Below are 16,709 nucleotides of genomic sequence, written 5' to 3'. Positions count from 1 at the left end.
ACCATGAACAGCTAAGTCTTCCTGCTAAGACAGAGTATAAATTGCAGCACAGTGCTGTAGAGCTGTCAAATACAAGAAATGCACCTCAATTACACCAAATCAAAATCCTGAAATTTACTTCTTTACTGTACTGACAGAGCATCCACACTCCAAGAACTGCAACAGTTAAAAATATTCAGCTCACCACCTTCTAAAAAGGTAACTGCGATGAAAAATAGACGCCAGCCAAGCTAGTGGCACCCACATCCCATGGAATAATACAGTTTTGGGTTCTGATTTTTCAAATTTTGAAGTCACGTAAGGAATCACAAAGGACAGAAGAACATCAGTTCTGCCCAATCAGAAACTATCCCAGCCAGAAGCTTAGAAAACACTCAAAACTATCCACAAGAAAATTAACAGACCTTTAGGTCTATTGAATGGAAGCTGAAATGCATAAAGATGAAACTCTTACACTCTTTAGTGGAAAAGTTTTCAAAACATTATGAACAAACACAGAAAAACTCAAACATGGCAAATTTCAAATACAATCAAAAGGGTAAATTTAATCACAGCCCAAATGAAGATGAACAGACCTGTTAGTTTGAGTGATGATTCACAAGCTCTGCATAAAGAGCAGTAGAAGCAATTTGAATAATAACTGTCTTAAGGGAAGTGGACTTAATGAAAAGGAAAAATAATTTAGGGCTATTGGAAAGATCAATACACTGACTGGATAGCTCCAATTCAAAGTGTTGGCAGAGTCACATTGGACTGAATGATCATAGGATTCTAAACAGAAAGCAGTCAATCATCTGACTCCATATGGTAGCATCAGTATTTTTGCTCACCAGTAATCCTCATCAAAAAATGTGCAGCACTGCATACAGGTATGCTGTGACGTGAAAATGAGCAGCATGTTTTAGACCTAATACAGATTGCCAAAGTTCTGATGAGATAGCAATAGCAACTCTTAAAGAAATGTTTAGCAGTGTTTGAGTTTTATTACAGAACCATTGAAACCAATAGGATAAATAGATAAGTTTTTCTCCAGGGCATAGATTTAAATGGGACCTAAGCGGCAACTTTTTCACAGAGGATGTTTAGTGTATGGAATGAGCTGCCAAACGAAGTGGCGGAGGCTGGTACAATTACAACAGTTAAAAGGCTTCTGGATGGTACATGAATAGGAAGGGTCGAGGGGGATGTGGGCCAAATGCTGGCAAATGGGACTAGATTAATTTAGGATATCTGGTCGACATGGGTGAGTTGGACCAAAGGGTCTGTTTCCGTGCTGTACACCTCTATGACTAAGTCACCAAAAACGCATACAATGAAAATAAGACCATTCTCAAACAGTACTGGAAAGAGTATATAAAGAAGCATCATTACTGGTTCAAATGACAGATGGATTAGCCTATTTCCTTACAAGTCTAACAGTGGGTTGGCTGTGGTAGCAGTCTAATTGATGACAAGTTCTGGTGTGTGTGGAGATAAAGGTAAGGACATGGGTGAAGGTGCTCAAGCCCTCTCGCCATGTACTGAAATCAGCCCTCAGTGAGTTGCATTGCCATGTGCATGCACTTGACCTCTCTTAGGCCTGCTGAGTTTACCTGCAATTTTTGTTTCTGATTTCCAGTATCTCAATTCTTTTTTTTTTTAAACATAAATATGTTGGCCCCTGCACCATCATTCCATAATGTTATAACTAACTTGATTATGGCCATAACTCCACGTGCTTGCTGGTCTCTCATACTCTTTGGTGGCTGCAAGTCCATCTACCTTGTCTTTAATGTATCTCCATTAATCATGCTTCTATTATTAATAATGCCTGGAGGAGAAAATTCCTCATTCATCTTTTGGACAAGGAGGAGCTTTTAAACTTTATACTTAATCCAGATTCCCTCATGACAAGAAACATATACTTGATACTTACTGTGTCGCACATCCCCAGTTAGTTAGCCAACACTCTAACTGCTATTTTATTCTCAACATCATGGAGTTTCTTGTGCAGAAACCTATCTATGTGATACCATTATCAACTCTACATGTGTGAGCCACAATTTCCATTTCATACAACCATGAACAATGCATTCCACTGTTTTTGGTAAATTTAGTTATGTTACTTTGCCACTGCATCTTTTGTGTTGTCCAGTTACCATGTTTTCTTGTGTTACCAATGGCACTCTTAGACTGGGCTCATGTAGTTTACTGCATATGAGAAACATGTTCAGCAGTTTCTGAATGTGTGGGGAAAAAAAAAATCACAGCTTGGCTCTTGGATCTCTGTAGTTAAAAGTGTGCTGTGACTTGTGCTTATGGTTTGCCTATGGGAATTGGCCATTATTTGAGATGGTGGTGTGGGTACCTGTGAATCCTGTTCCACCAAAGAATCAATCTTTTGAAAATGGGGCATGACTAGAAACGAAAGAAGGTAAACCAAGGAGAAACAAGTCTAAATATTTTCTTTAAGGGGCAATACTTCCATTAGAAGTTAGTCTGCAATTGCACTAAGCTGATGCTTACAAGAAAACATTGGGTAAGTGAGTATACCACATTGAAAATTTGCTACAATAATGGTTATACGCTAGACTACCTGTTAGAAAAACCTGATGAAAGGTAATAGATAGTAACAAACATTTTATAACTTTTAAGTCTATTGTCCTTCGTAAAATATCACTTCTTTAGTTTGTTGCCTTCTAAGCTAGTACTTTTTATCAAGTTTAATTCTGTACAGACCTGACAGATGAGTAAGGCAATAGCTAACAACCTAGAGGGAGCTTCAGATGAAAGAAGCTTGAACAAAATGAACAAGTACCGTTATAGTAACTGATACACTTTGGGGTTGGAGAAAATAGATTATATAAAACATTGAATTTAATCTGAAAATGGTCACCCACTTCCACTTTTTTTAAACCTCTTGCCATAACTTCCAAACCAAATTGACAAAGCAATCTTTAGTTGATCCAATCACAGACAGGCTCTTGTCTTCAATCACTTTAAAAAAAATGGTTACATAAAAATGCCAACTTACCTGTGTAAATAGTCAGGGGCCTGGTTCAACAGTGTGTAATACTGCCTCACAAATTCCCGCCCTACAAGCAGGGGACTTGGCTTCTCCATCACCATCTCTTTGGTCAACTGAGAATTGCTATACAAGGAAAAAACAAAACAGGGCTACCTTATTACAATTGTACAAGCCAACCAACCCAATTAATAAGAGTTTAAATTGATCAAGCCAAAACCATAGAAATACAATTAAAATTCTGAAGTAAGAATTCAAAGATTTAACTCAACAATCATAAAGGATTGTAAAACTTGGTATAGTGGAGTTTTATTTGGGTTCTGATAGTCAAGTGCAGAATGAAATTTTTTTCACTTTATGTAAGGTTGAATTGTGGAGTATATAACAGAGAGTATAGGATATAGAACAGAATCCCTACATTGTGGAAACAGGCCATTGGCCCAGTAAGTCCATACCAACCCTCCAAAGTGTCCCACCCAGACCCCATTACCCTACATAGTCTCCTGCCTAATGCACCTAACCTACACATGCCTGAACACTATGGGCTATTTTAACATGGCCAATTCACCAAACCTGCACAACTTTGGACTGTGGGAGAAAACCCATGCAGTCATAGGAAGAACATGCAAACTCCATACAGTAGCCCAAGGCTGGAATCGAACCCAGGTCACTGGCACTGTGAGGCAGCAGTGCTCACTATTGTGCTGCCCAATATACCCTGAGCATCCCTTACCCCTTTGCTTAGAGAATCATTACTTGCGGAAATATTAAAAAGTCAAATTAACATTGCCAGATTACCAAAAAACATTATAACGCTCCAATATGGACATCCAATTTTGAGAAGTGATTACAGTTATGTGATCCTGACAGAAAAAAAAACAAGACCAGAGTGCAAAACATTGCAGCACTCTGGTTTCCTTTTGTTTCCCCCCCCCCATTCTGCAGATTTATCACTGACAAAATTAGAGTGGTACTGGAAAAGCACAGCAGGTCAGGCAGCATCCGAGCAGCAGGAAAATCAGCAAAAGCCCTTCATCAGCACCACTCTAATCTTCAGCATCTGCAGACCTCACCTTCGCCCAGATTTATCATTGAGACAGGAATAGGTCTTCTCAGTCTCCACTTTCATCCCAGAGAATTCTGCAAATATTAAAGGGATTGCTGACAGCGTATTTTCAACATTTTGCTTACAATTACAACCAGCAAACGTTGTAACTTTCTGGTTCACGCAGAATTAAAAGTAATTTACAAAGGATTACAGTGAGGGGCCGTCTGCTTGAACCTGTCAACCAAAGAAATGCAAAACCTCAAGGAGATCTGGCCATTTTGCGTAACAATGGCGAGACATTTTCCTGAAAGACAAACGCTGAACGGCAGGAAGAAAGGCATCGTTCTCCCCTTCCAAATGATCCACTGTTTCCGTAGGATTCGCTCGTATGTTTAAGGGCAAGACTCCACTACTCGGGAAATAATCTCAAGTGACAGGAGAGGAGACACGAGCGTCCTCAAAAAAAGTGGGGTGGGGAGAGACCCAGACAATGCCCCAGCCCCTGAACACACACTTCCCGCCCTGTCACATGTGGATAAAGTGATCGGATGGCACAGGGCAGGTAGAGGCCGAGCCGAGCTCCACAACACGTGGAGCTGTAAGGGACAAGGGAGGAAAGGCCTCAGGGTGGGAGGCATTAAAGACGCGGGAATATCGGGTGCATTCCACGTGCAAAGATGGGGGGGGGGGGGGGGGGGGGTGAGTTGTTTGATTAAAAAAACACACGGGGGGAGAGGGAGGAAGAGGGGGAGGGGAGAATCACCGGGCTTCCCTCACACGCCAACCTCTCTCGGGTCGCCGTCGCGGCCTGTGTTTAAAATGGCGGCGGTGCCGCGCGGCCCGGACTCGCCTGGCCTTCCCTCACTATCTTTTCTCTCTCTCTTCCCCTCACCCCAGGCCCCGCCGCCGGCTCCCCCCCCCCGCCCCGAGCCGCTCAGTTCACTCACCGCAGGAATCCGGGAGTGAGAAGAGTTTCGAGCAAGAACAAGAAGGCTAACAACCTCCCCAGGCCGCGCAACTGATTTTTTTTTCACTCCCGGGGTTATGGGGGTGGGAGGGTTTGGAATATTTTGGGTGGGAAAATTAAAGAAAAATACCCGCACCGCCGAGGAGAGCGCCGGCCGAATCACGCACCAACCTGCTGGGCAGAGAAGGAAGGCCTGATTGACAGCTCCGACCGTCAATGGCATGGGGATCAACCCCGCGAGCCAATAGCGGCTGGGGGGCCGCACGAGGGCGGGGCTTGACCTGCCAGCAAGTTCGGTGGATCGGCAACGGCTGCAGGAGCCGCGGGGAGACCCCGTAGAGGGGGCGGTGCAATGTGCGGTAGCAACCAATCGCATGAGGAGTTAACCTTGACCGACAGTTCGAAGGGCGGGCTCTGTCTGAGAAGGCGGTCGCCATGAAAGGACTAGGAGGAGGAATGGCCAGGATGGGATTAAAGATAGGGAGAGTTTGGAGCCCCATATAAATCATGCATCTTTTTTTCACAGTTGGCGGTGAAATTTTGAATTCTGAAATTGTGTTCTCACCTTTCACATAACATACATTTTGAAATATATTCAAAGTAATAATTACACTTTAAAGGTTAAATATTATTAAGAATCAATATTATTCGACGTCGAAAGATCCGTGAAGTTTTAAAGTGAGTAAAAAAAAGTAGACGTCAAACTCTCCCCACAAAGAAGCCTGCCGCTTGTTTTATATTTTTTTTCAGCTGAGGTGGTTCGTTATGTCACAAATGTGGTTCATCAGACAAGCACAGCGTCACTGATTAATCATTTTACATATACTCTCAATATTGAACGATTTAACATTGCTGTGTGTGGAGAGTCAAAGTATTTACTACGATCTCTTCGCCCGGGTTAGAAGAGCAATTCATTCTATAAGGTAATGCATCATTGAAGTGAGTTTGTTGCCTAGTGTATCCTAACATACTGTCTCTGCCAGTTTATGGTGCTCTATGCATTCACTTGCTTTAATTTTGTTTTGGTCTTGCTACATTTGCTACTGTTTTCAGTCCACTGTGCGCTCTACTCAGGTTCGTTTTTTTATAAAGACCATTCAACGATTCTAACATGCTCTCCCATTCATTATGATCATGACTGATTTACTACCTCAAATCAATCTTTTTCCACTCGCTCCATATTCTTTATCTATATTTGTATCCAGAAATCTAGTCAGCTCTCTTGTTTAAATATGATGAACTGCAAAGCATTCACAATCCTGTGGGATAGAAAATTCATTTGTTTAATTTGAAAATTGTGTGCAACATTCTCATATCATCCACCCTATCAGATCTCAAGAATTCTACATTATTTGGTGAAATCCCCTTTCAACCTTCTAGTTTCTGTGGAAAAAGACCAAATCCATCCAACCTTTCTACATATGCAGGGAGTGATCTGGATGTCATGGTCATATTGACTGGAAAAATGCTTTGGGTTGGAATCCCATCACAGTCAATGGTGAAATTTGAATTCTATAAAATTTTGGAATTAGATGTTGACTAATGATAATTGTGCTATGATTGTCATAAAACGTAGAGTTGTTTAAATCTACATGTGACGTCAGAACCACAGGAATGTGGATTGACTGTTAAATGTCCTCTGAAATGGCTTACCAATCATCTAGAGAATTTGGAATGACATTAACACAAACATTGCATGAAAAATAAAAATATTCCATCACCTTTTTTTCAGTTTTTTCTGTTAAAAAGTGTTGTGGGCAGCACAGTGGCACAGTGGTTAGCACTGTTGCCTCACAGCACCAGAGACCTGGGTTCAATTCCCATCACTGTCTGTGTGGAGTTTGCACATTCTCCCCGTGTCTGCGCGGGTTTCCTCCGGGTGCTCCGGTTTCCTCCCACAGTCCAAAGATTTGCAGGTTAGGTGAATTGGCCATGCCAAATTGCCCATAGTGTTAGGTGAAGGGGTAAATGTAGAGGAATGGGTCTGGATGGGTTGCTCTTCAGAGGGTCGGTGTGGACTTGTTGGGCCGAAGGACCTGTTTCCACACTGTAAGTAATCTAATCTAAACAATCTTTCCATATGGAAGGGCCTGTGCCCGAAACATCGAATCTCCTGTTCCCTGGATGCTGCCTGACCTGCTGTGCTGTTCCAGCAATAAAGTTTCAACATATGGCTGACATTCTCCAGTATTACCAAACATCTCCTCTGTACTCTCTCTATTTATCTAGATCACATCCTTCATGTATGCAGTAACCAAAACTGCACTAGTAGAATTTGCAAATGATTACAACACAGAAGAAAACCATTCTGCACTTTAAGTCCATTTCAGTTCTCTGCAAGAGCAACTCAGCCACTCCCACTCCTCCATCCCTTCCTGTCGCGTTGCACTTTTTACTCTTCCCTTTTGTAACTCACAATTGAATCCATTTCCACCACATGCTCCTAAGATGCATTACAGAGGTTAACCATGTGCTGCATTTAAAAATAAACTTTTGTCGCATTTGGTTCTTTTGCCATTCACCATAGATTTACGTCCTTTGGTTCTCAATCTTCACTATCCATTCTGTCCAGACCTCTGATGATTTTGAACAGCTATGAACCTTGTTTGTCGAAGAAGAACTTCTCCATTCCATCCAAGTAACTGAAGTCACCTCATCCCTGGAACTATATCATAATTTTCTTTCTACACCCTCTTTTATATTTCTAAGCTTCCTTCACCTTCATATGGCCTACCTCTGAATCATTTACCTTTCTTGATTTCTCTTTCACTATTTTGGGAGAATAAGTTGTCAAATGGATTTCAGTAAAGCGTTCGACAAAGTTCCCCATGGGAGACTGGTTAACAAGGTTAAATCTCATGGAATAGAGGGAGTACTAGCCATTTGGATACAGAACTGGCTCAAAGGTAGAAGACAGAGGGTGTTGATGGAGGGTTGTTTTTCAGACTGGAGGCCTGTGACCAGTGGAGTGCCACAAGAATTGGTGCTGGGTCCACTACTTTTTGTCATTTATACAAATAATTGGATGTGAGCATAAGAGGTATAGTTAGTAAGTTTGCAGATGACACCAAAATTGGAGGTTTAGTGGACAGTAAAGGAGGTTACCTCATTACAACTGGATCTTGATGAGATGGGCCAGTGGGCTGAGAAATGGCAAATGGAGTTTAATTTAGATAAATGCGAGCTGCTGCATTTTGGGAAAGCAATCTTAGCAGGACTTATACACTTAATGGTAAGGTTAGAGGGAGTATTACAAAGAAACCTTGGAGAGCAGGTTCACAGCTCCTTGCAAGTAGAGTCGCAGGTAGATAGGACAGTGAAGAAGGTGTTTGGTATGTTTTCCTTTATTGGTCAGAGTATTGAGTACAGGAGTTGGGAGGTCATGTTGTAGCTGTACAGGACATTGGTTAGGCCACTTTTGGAATATTGCATGCAGGTCTGGTCCCCTTCCTATCGGAAGGATGTTGTGAAACTTGAAAGGATTCAGAAAATATTTACAAGGATGTTGCCAGGGTTGGAAGATTTGAGCTATGGGGAGCTATAGGCTAGGGTTGTTTTTCTTGGAGGGTCAGAGGCTGAGAGGAGAAGTTTATGAAATCATGAGGGACATGAATAGGATAAATAAACAAAGTCTTTTCCCTGGGATGGGGGTGTCCAGAACTAGAGAGTATAGTTTTAGAGTGAGAGGGGAAAGATATAAAAGGGACCTAAGGAGCAACATTTTCACGCAGAACGTGGTACATGTATGGAAAGAGCTGCCAGAGAAAGTGGTGGAGGCTAGTACAATTGCAACATTTAAAAGGCATTGTGATGAGTATATGAACAGGAAGGGTTTGGAGGGATATGGGCCAGGTGCTGGCAAGAGGGACTAGATTGGGTTGGGATATCTGGTCAGCATGGATGATTTGGACCGAAGGCTCTGTTTCTGTGTTGTACATCTCTATGACTATGACTCTAAAATCCTTAAAAGCCCACTATGTCCAACTGCCTTCCTATAATGCAGTGCCCAGAATTGGACATAATAGTTGAGGCTGAGCTAATTTTCTTCTGAAAGATTTATCATAACCTCCTTCCCTTTGAATGGATGTGGAGAAGATGTTTCCACTTGTAGGAGAGCCAAAGAGAGTAGCACAGACTCAGTGAAGGGATGACCCTTTAGAACTGAGATGAGGAGGAATTTCTTCAGCCAGCAGACGGTTAATCGATGAAACCCATTGTCACAGAGGGCTATCGTAGCCAGTGTATTTAAGACAGAGATCAATAGATTCTTTCTTGATGGGCCCATTGATTGATATGGGAATCAAGGGTTACAGGGAGAAGGCAGATGAATGGAGTTGAGAAACATATCAGCCATAGTCAAAATGGAGCAGACACAATGGGCCCATTGGCTTAATTATGCCATAATCTCTTATGGTCTTATGATTTATTTGCCTTATTAAGAACAGCAATATTTTCAAAATACTTTAGCCGTGGCCTAACTTGTGTTTCATAAAGTTGAACAATCAATACTCTCATGATAGTCAACTTATCACCAATATGCCAAGTGCTGGCTCGTCGGACTAGATTGGGTTGGGATATCTGGTCGGCATGGACGAGTTGGACCGAAGGATCTGTTTCCTTGCTGTACATCTCTATGACTCTATAACAATTTTTTAAGAAAGTAGGTGTGCAGTAAAATTTCAATACATAAAGGGCAAAAGAGAGGCAAAAGTGGGTGTTTGGGCGCTGGAAAATGATGCTGGAGAGATAGTAGTGGGGAACAAGGAAATGGCTGAGGAACTGAATAATTACTTCACATCAGTCTTCACAGTGGAAGACACGAGTAATATTCCAAAAAATCAAGAGAGTGAGGGAGTAGAGTTAAGTTTGGTGGCCATCACCAAGGAGAAGGTGCTAGAAAAAATGAATGGCCTGAAGGTGGATAAATAACTGGACTAGATGGACTACACCCCAGAGTTCTAAGGGAGATAGCTGAAGAGAGGAGGCGTTAGTGGTGATCTTTCAGGAATCGCTAGTCCCCAAGGGCTGGAAAGTCCCTAACATAACACCCCTATTTAAAAAGGGAGTAAGGCAAAAGACAAAAATTACAGACCAATTAGCCTAACCTTAGTCATGAGCAAGATCCTGGAATCCATTGTGAAGGATGAGATTTCTGAATACTTTGACGTGTACGGTAAAATAGGGCAAAGTCAACATGGCTTCATTAAAGAGAGGTCATTTCTGACAAATCTGCTAGAATTATTGAGGAGGTAACGAGCAGATTAGACCAAGGAGAGCTAATGGAAGTTATCTACCTGGACTGAGTAAGATAAGAGCCCATGGTGTCAGAGACATGATGCTAGCATGAATAGAAGCTTGGCTGTCTGGCAGAAAGCAGAGTGGAGATAAAAGGATCCTTCTCAGAAAGGCAGCCAGTGACAAGTGGTGTTTTGCATGGGACCACAGCTTTTCACTTTATACATTAACGATCTAGATGAAAGAATTGAGGGCATTCTGGCTGCATTTGCGGATAATACAAAGATAGGTAGATGGACAGGTAGCATTGAGGAAGCGAGGAGGCTGCAGAAGGATTTGGACAGGTTAGGGGAGAGTGGGCAAAGATGTGGCAGGTAGAGTACAATGTGGAAAGTGTGAGGTTATACACTTTGGAAGGAAGGATAGAGGAATGGACTATCTTCTAAATGGGGAGAAAATTCAGAAGTCTGAAGTGTAAAGAGACTTGGGAGTTCTAGTCCAGAATTCCTTCAAGGTAAACTTGGAGGTTGAGTCAGTAGTTAGAAAGGCAAATGCAATGATGAGAAGACTTGAATATAAAAGCAAAGATGTACTTCTGAGGCTCTATAAAGCATTGGTCAGACAAATTTGAAGTATTATGGACAGTTTTGAGCCCCATATTGTATGTATTGGCCCTGGAACGTCTTCAGAGGAGGTTCATGAGAATGATCCCAGGAATGAAAAGTTTGATGGGTTTGGACAAGGTGAAACGTGGTGATTTTAATTTTGCTGAAGCATAATGCTGCTCCAGTAAATTTTGCCATGGTTAATGGAAGTCCATTTGGTTCTGGAGAGAAACCTACTTTCCAGGATTTTCCAGGGTTCGAGAAGCTGACCAGAGGAACGGGCAATTTTAAGCAGTCATTCAGGATAGAATTTAAACTTGTCATCTTTCCATCCGAATAAATGTTCAATTACTGCAGCTGGTTTATCAGTTTCATCTCACAATCCTTGGCAGAAAGTGCTTGTTACGATACAGCTTTTCTCAAGATTTCAAATTGGGAAGACCCCTTGGGTGTGTTTGACAGTATAGTATATTGGAAAATGAAGACAGGAGGAGGTGAAAGGACAGCATTGAATCTTAGATTCTTCATTGACAGGCACTCAGATAAGCAAAGTGAATCACTGACTAAACAATCCTTTCAGAATGCTATGCAAGTGTGTGTGCATGGACTCTATAGAGGGTCTCTTTAAAACATGACATTCCTGATGAAGAATTTATGCTCAAAATGTCAGCTGTCCACTCCTCAGATGCTGCCTGACCGACTGTGCTTTTCCAGCGCCACACTTTTTGATTCTGACCTCAAGCATCTGCAATCCTCGCTTTCTCCCGGGCATGTGTATTGTGTGCTTGATGGAGGCAACATGCTGGAGACAACAGAAATGTCAAGGGATGATCTGATTGAATATGAATGTTGTTAATATTGCAGGTTTGAAGAAAAGAACCTTATTTTAATTCTCAGAAAGAAGGAATGGGTGAGAATGCAAAAGTGGGATTGTGGAATGGTCTCAATAGCGGGCCTCTTTCAAACATGGTGGAAGGGAATCCTTGTTAGATGAGAAATGAAGCCATATCAACAGACTTAGACATATTTTGGTATCATCAGAACATATGCAATGGTATCAGAAAAATGGAAGAAATTGAAGAGAGTTTTTAAAGGAATTTGGGTGGACTGTTGAAAGGAAATGTAATCAAGGGAGTTATTGAAGCTATCAAAAAAGACCAGAGAACTGTGAATGCTAGAAATCGGAAATAAAAACATAAATTGCAGGGAAAAACTCAGCAGGTCTGGTAGCATCAGTGGAGAGAAAGTAGAGTTATTGTTTTGGGTCCAGTGATCCTTCTTCCAAAGATGTGCAGGTTTGGTAGATTGGCCATGCTAAACTACCCATAGTGTCTAGTGGATGTGCACGATTGGGAAATGCAGGGTTACAGGGATAGGATGGGTGGTGGGTGGGATGCTTTTCGCAGGGTTGGTGTGGACTTGATGGATCGAATGGCCTGCTTCAATGCTATAGGGATTCTATGATTCTTCAAAACAGAAGAAGGGTCACTGGACTCAAGACATTTAACTCTGTTTTCTCTCCACAGATGCTGCCAGACCTGCTGAGGTTTCCTCGCAATTTATGTTTTTGTAGCTATAGAAGTTGGTGAACGTCTAGTAAATATTGGTTGACAACCTATCTGCAAAATGGCGATAGAGAAATTAAGGAAGGATAAGGTGTCAAAAGTAGACCATACAAAAGCAAAGGGGTCCTGAAAATTGTAAGGAAGTTTGAAAGGATATTCAGGGCAACAGCAAGAGGCTGCATTGATGCAGTCATGAGTGTGCCAGATAAAAAGATGAGGAGAAGACATGCAAAGAATTGGATCAAAGAATGTTCCACATGTTTCATGAAAGGCAGTCAAAGCCAAGAACTGCTACTTTAAGGAATTGAATAAAGACGAAGGTACTTGGTAGGACCAAATTCACCCAGGTATTGGAAGACGATCTTGGATGAGATCTGTGATTAGATTACTTACAGTGTGGAAACAGACCCTTCAGCGGGTCCACACCGACCCACCAAAGCGCAACCCACCCAGACCCATTCCCCTACATTTACCCCTTCACCTAACACTACAGGCAATTTAGCATGGCCAATTCATCTAACCTGCACATTTTTGGACTGTGGGAGGAAAGCAGAGTACCTGGAGGAAACCCACGCAGACACAGGGAGATAAACTCCACACAGTCAGTCGCCTGAGGCGGGAATTGAACCCGCATCTCTGGCGCTGTGAGGCAGCAGTGCTAACCACTGTGCCACCGTGCCGCCTATAAATGATATAATGGAATATGCAATTGATGATGATGATGTAACTCTCTCTCACACTAAGAGAGATCAAGAGAAAAATTAACAAGAACGGCTATGTAAAGGTACATTTTAGGGAGTACAAGTTCCACCTCAGGCAATGATGCCCATGGAGGAGTGACATGATACATCTAAACTTGCTAGCACCCTTGCAATTGTTATGTACATTAATGATTTGGATTTGAATATGGAAGGTAATTAATAAGTTTGCAGATGACACAAAAATTGGTAGTATTGTTGAAAGTGAGAAGGATGGCCTCAGACTACAGTCTGATATTGATCAGGTAAATTGGACAGCTCATTGACTGTTGGAATTTAATCTTGATAAGTGTGAGGTGATGCATCTTAGGAGGTCTAATAAGGGAAGGATTTACACAATGAATGGTAGGTCACGAGGGAGTATTGAGGAACAAAGGGACCTTGGTCTACAAGTCCATAAATTCCTGAAGATGCCAACACAGGTAGGCAGGTTGCTGAAGAAGGCATCTGTGATTCTTGCCTTCACAAGCCAGGCATAAAATATAGGAGAAGGCAAGTCTTTTTGCAGTTTTATTAAAAGATTGGTTCAGTCACAAATGGAATACTGTGCACAGTTCTGGTCGCCACACTATCAGAAGGATGTGATTACACTGGAGAGGGTACAAAAGAGATTCACTATGATGTTGTCTGTATTATGGACCAGAACCCCCTCAAAATATTTTGGTAAGATAGTCTGGAAGCCGACCTTTTCTTATTTTAAAGGCAATTGTAAGGTGTTGCATTCTAGATGCAGTCGTTTGGTCAAACTACAAGAAACAAAACACATTTAATTCATACACTGCAGTTGAAATACAGACAAAAATAAAAGAATTGGCTTAATTGTAATTCTATTGAAATGCTTAACTAAATACTATATATATATAAAACTATGATTAATTAACTGTTCCAATATAGTAACATCCCATTAACATACCCTTGGTAAAAGCCAATTCAGTAAACATAATATTGTCTCACATGCAATTCTAGCAGCAGGAAGAGAACCTCAGCTTTTAGCTGTAACAGAGAGAGGAATAAGAGCTTCCATATCCAGCTTCAAGACCCCAGCAATAGCTACTGAAGGCTGAAACTAAAACAAATCCTGGTTCCTTGGGAACTTGACCCTACTCATTTAAGCTTCTTCTATTGTTCTAACTTAAAACAAAAGATCGCAAGCTGTTTATTTTATTGGCTTTGGGACAGATTGCTTAGCACCTCTGTTTGAATCTTTCTAATAAAAAAAGGACAAAATACACTTCTTAAAGCCATAGTATCGTCATATCTGAAAATGGAAATTCTCAGTAAGGAGAAGAAACTGAATAGGCCAGATTTGTTTTCTCTGGAGCACAGGAGGCTGATGAGGGGATGTGACTGAGATATACAAATTTTGAGAGAAATATATAGGATAGATTGTGAGAATCTTTTCCCCATGACAAATTTGTCTAAGTTTAAGATGAGGAGTAAGTGGTTTCGAAGGGTCTGAGGAAATGTTTTTTCACCTAGAGGGGATAGAAATATGGAATATGCTATCTGAGATAGAGGTGGAGGCAAGTACTCTCAAACATTTCAGAAGCATTTGGACAAGCACTTAAGATGCTAGGACATAATCGCCATTGGACAAAGTGCAGTTAAATGGGATTAGTACAGTTTGTTTGATGGTCAGCATAAATGTAGGACATGTTTCCAATCTGTATGGCTCAATGACTATTTGAATCTGATAGCAAGATTTCAAGTCTTTCCATTCCTATATTATCATCCCACACAGGACAACAAAGACAGCTGCTACACCTTCTGTTTTACAATCTTTCCTTTCTTCCTGAAATAGCTGAAAATGTGTTGCTGGAAAAGCGCAGCAGGTCAGGCAGCATCCAAGGAGCAGGAGAATCGACGTTTCGGGCATGAGCCCTTCAAAAGATAGTGTTTAACTGTATTCCTACACAATTTGCTAATTCCATTCACTCATGTTAATGTTTTTTTGATGCTATTATAATCAATTTGATGGCTTGGCTAGGGTCTTCATGCTCCCAACAGGAAATTAGGACTGCAGATTTGATGAGATTATAATTTAGTATTAGTCTTAGTATTTCTGTTTTAGATAATCGCTTTCCCTATATGGAAAGTTATTCATCATTCATCATTGATAAAGTCATTCCTCTATCAATACCACTTCTCTACCTCTCGGTTAACCAGCTACACAGAAGCCATCCGCAACTTTGCCCTCCAGTGAAGTGACACTGACCCAACTTCTTCCCCTGGCGTGGTTGCTACCCAATTGTGTTCAATGACTCACTGCATGCAGATCCTAATGCTATGCTCACCTTTAATGTATATGCAGAATCAGTATCTGAGGTGGTGACTGCAATTATCGGGGTCTCCTCAGCACTGTTATGCTGTTGCTCATCTTTTCTAGAGTCTGCTGTAGCTGGGCAGACAGCAGTTTTTGGGTTTCAGAAAACAAATATCAGAAGAGATGTGAGAAATGGGATAGGTTAGAAAGCAAAGATTTCATGCTCATTCTTCTGTGCTTGCTTATCATGTCAAAAAGCATGGTAGGATTGTCTGGCATTAGGAAGGAACCACTTCCATTCTCAGTGATGTCAAATTGTCACAGGCTCTGTTGCAGTTGGTGTCATAATGTGAAAAAGCCCAAGAACAAAAACGTGCAGCCAGGTGAGTGATGCTGGTGTGATTCATTCAGCAGGCTGGTGGTGTGGTGGTTGGGAATATCGTGTGAGGATGCATTCTGTGACCTTGAGCACAGGAATGAGGTTTTTTTGACTTCTTTTTGCACTCCTGCAAGTTTCTCAGGACAAGACTCAGGTCTTTGACGGTCTCTGGGCCTATCTTATTCTTTCACAAACAATGACATCTCTGCTCCTGTCCAGATCCATTACAAAGGCTTCCAGCACCACATCCATAATTCTCAAGTTCTCTCTCTCTCTCTCTACTATGAAATAAAACCAAGATCTGAAACAAACAAAAACACAAATTGCTGGAGAAACTCAGCAAGTTGTGTGGAGAGAAGACAAAGTTAACACTTCAAGTCCTATAATCCTTTCCTCAATATCATGTAGTTCTGCTTTCCTTATTTATAGACAATAGGTGCAGGAGTAGGCCATTCAGCCCTTCGAGCCTGCACCGCCATTCAATATAATCATGGCTGATCATTCCTAATCAGTATCCTGTCCCTGCCTTATCTCCATAACCCTTGATTCCACTATCTTTGAGAGCTCTATCCAACTCTTCCTTAAATGAATCCAGAGACTGAGCCTCCACTGCCCTCTGGGGCAGAGCATTCCACACAGCCACCACTCTCTGGGTGAAGAAGTTTCTCCTGAGCTCTGTCCTAAATGGTCTACACCGTATTTTTAAGCTGTGTCCTCTGGTTCGGCACTCACCCATCAGCGGAAACATGTTTCCTGCCTCAAGAGTGTCCAATCCTTTAATAATCTTATAAGTCTCAATCAGATCCCCTCTCAATCTTCGAAACTCAAGGGTATACAAGCCCACTCGCTTCAGTCTTTCAGTGTAAGGTAATCCAGCCATTCCAG

At 41.7% G+C, this 16,709-nt stretch overlaps 2 protein-coding genes across 7 annotated transcripts in view; one reads left to right on the top strand and one right to left on the bottom strand.

The window, feature by feature from the left end:
- The window catches only part of g3bp1 (GTPase activating protein (SH3 domain) binding protein 1), a 47,184-nt gene extending 41,898 nt beyond the window's left edge, over nucleotides 1–5,286 (bottom strand). The window contains exons 1-2 of one of the 4 annotated variants that reach the window (XM_043703239.1): nucleotides 5,191–5,286; nucleotides 3,014–3,130 (exon numbers count right to left, since the gene is read on the bottom strand). In XM_043703239.1, the coding sequence (XP_043559174.1) occupies nucleotides 3,014–3,108 (95 nt within the window). In that variant the 5' untranslated portion in view covers nucleotides 3,109–3,130; nucleotides 5,191–5,286. The other 3 variants (XM_043703241.1, XM_043703242.1, XM_043703240.1) reach the window with 3 other exon arrangements.
- Nucleotides 5,287–5,394: 108 nt separating this feature from the next.
- The window catches only part of LOC122556515 (translation initiation factor IF-2-like), a 27,488-nt gene continuing 16,173 nt past the window's right edge, over nucleotides 5,395–16,709 (top strand). Inside the window, exon 1 of one of the 3 annotated variants that reach the window (XM_043703244.1) lies at nucleotides 5,395–5,697. The gene's annotated coding sequence lies outside the window, so the exon portion shown is untranslated. Of the gene's footprint in view, nucleotides 5,943–16,709 lie in introns of all 3 variants that reach the window. The other 2 variants (XM_043703243.1, XR_006313551.1) reach the window with 2 other exon arrangements.

This window comes from Chiloscyllium plagiosum, chromosome 14 (genome assembly GCF_004010195.1).
Source record: "Chiloscyllium plagiosum isolate BGI_BamShark_2017 chromosome 14, ASM401019v2, whole genome shotgun sequence".
Lineage (NCBI taxonomy): Eukaryota > Metazoa > Chordata > Chondrichthyes > Orectolobiformes > Hemiscylliidae > Chiloscyllium > Chiloscyllium plagiosum.
The sequence above is the reverse complement of the archived record's forward strand: the minus strand, read 5'-3'. Positions and strand labels throughout refer to the sequence as shown.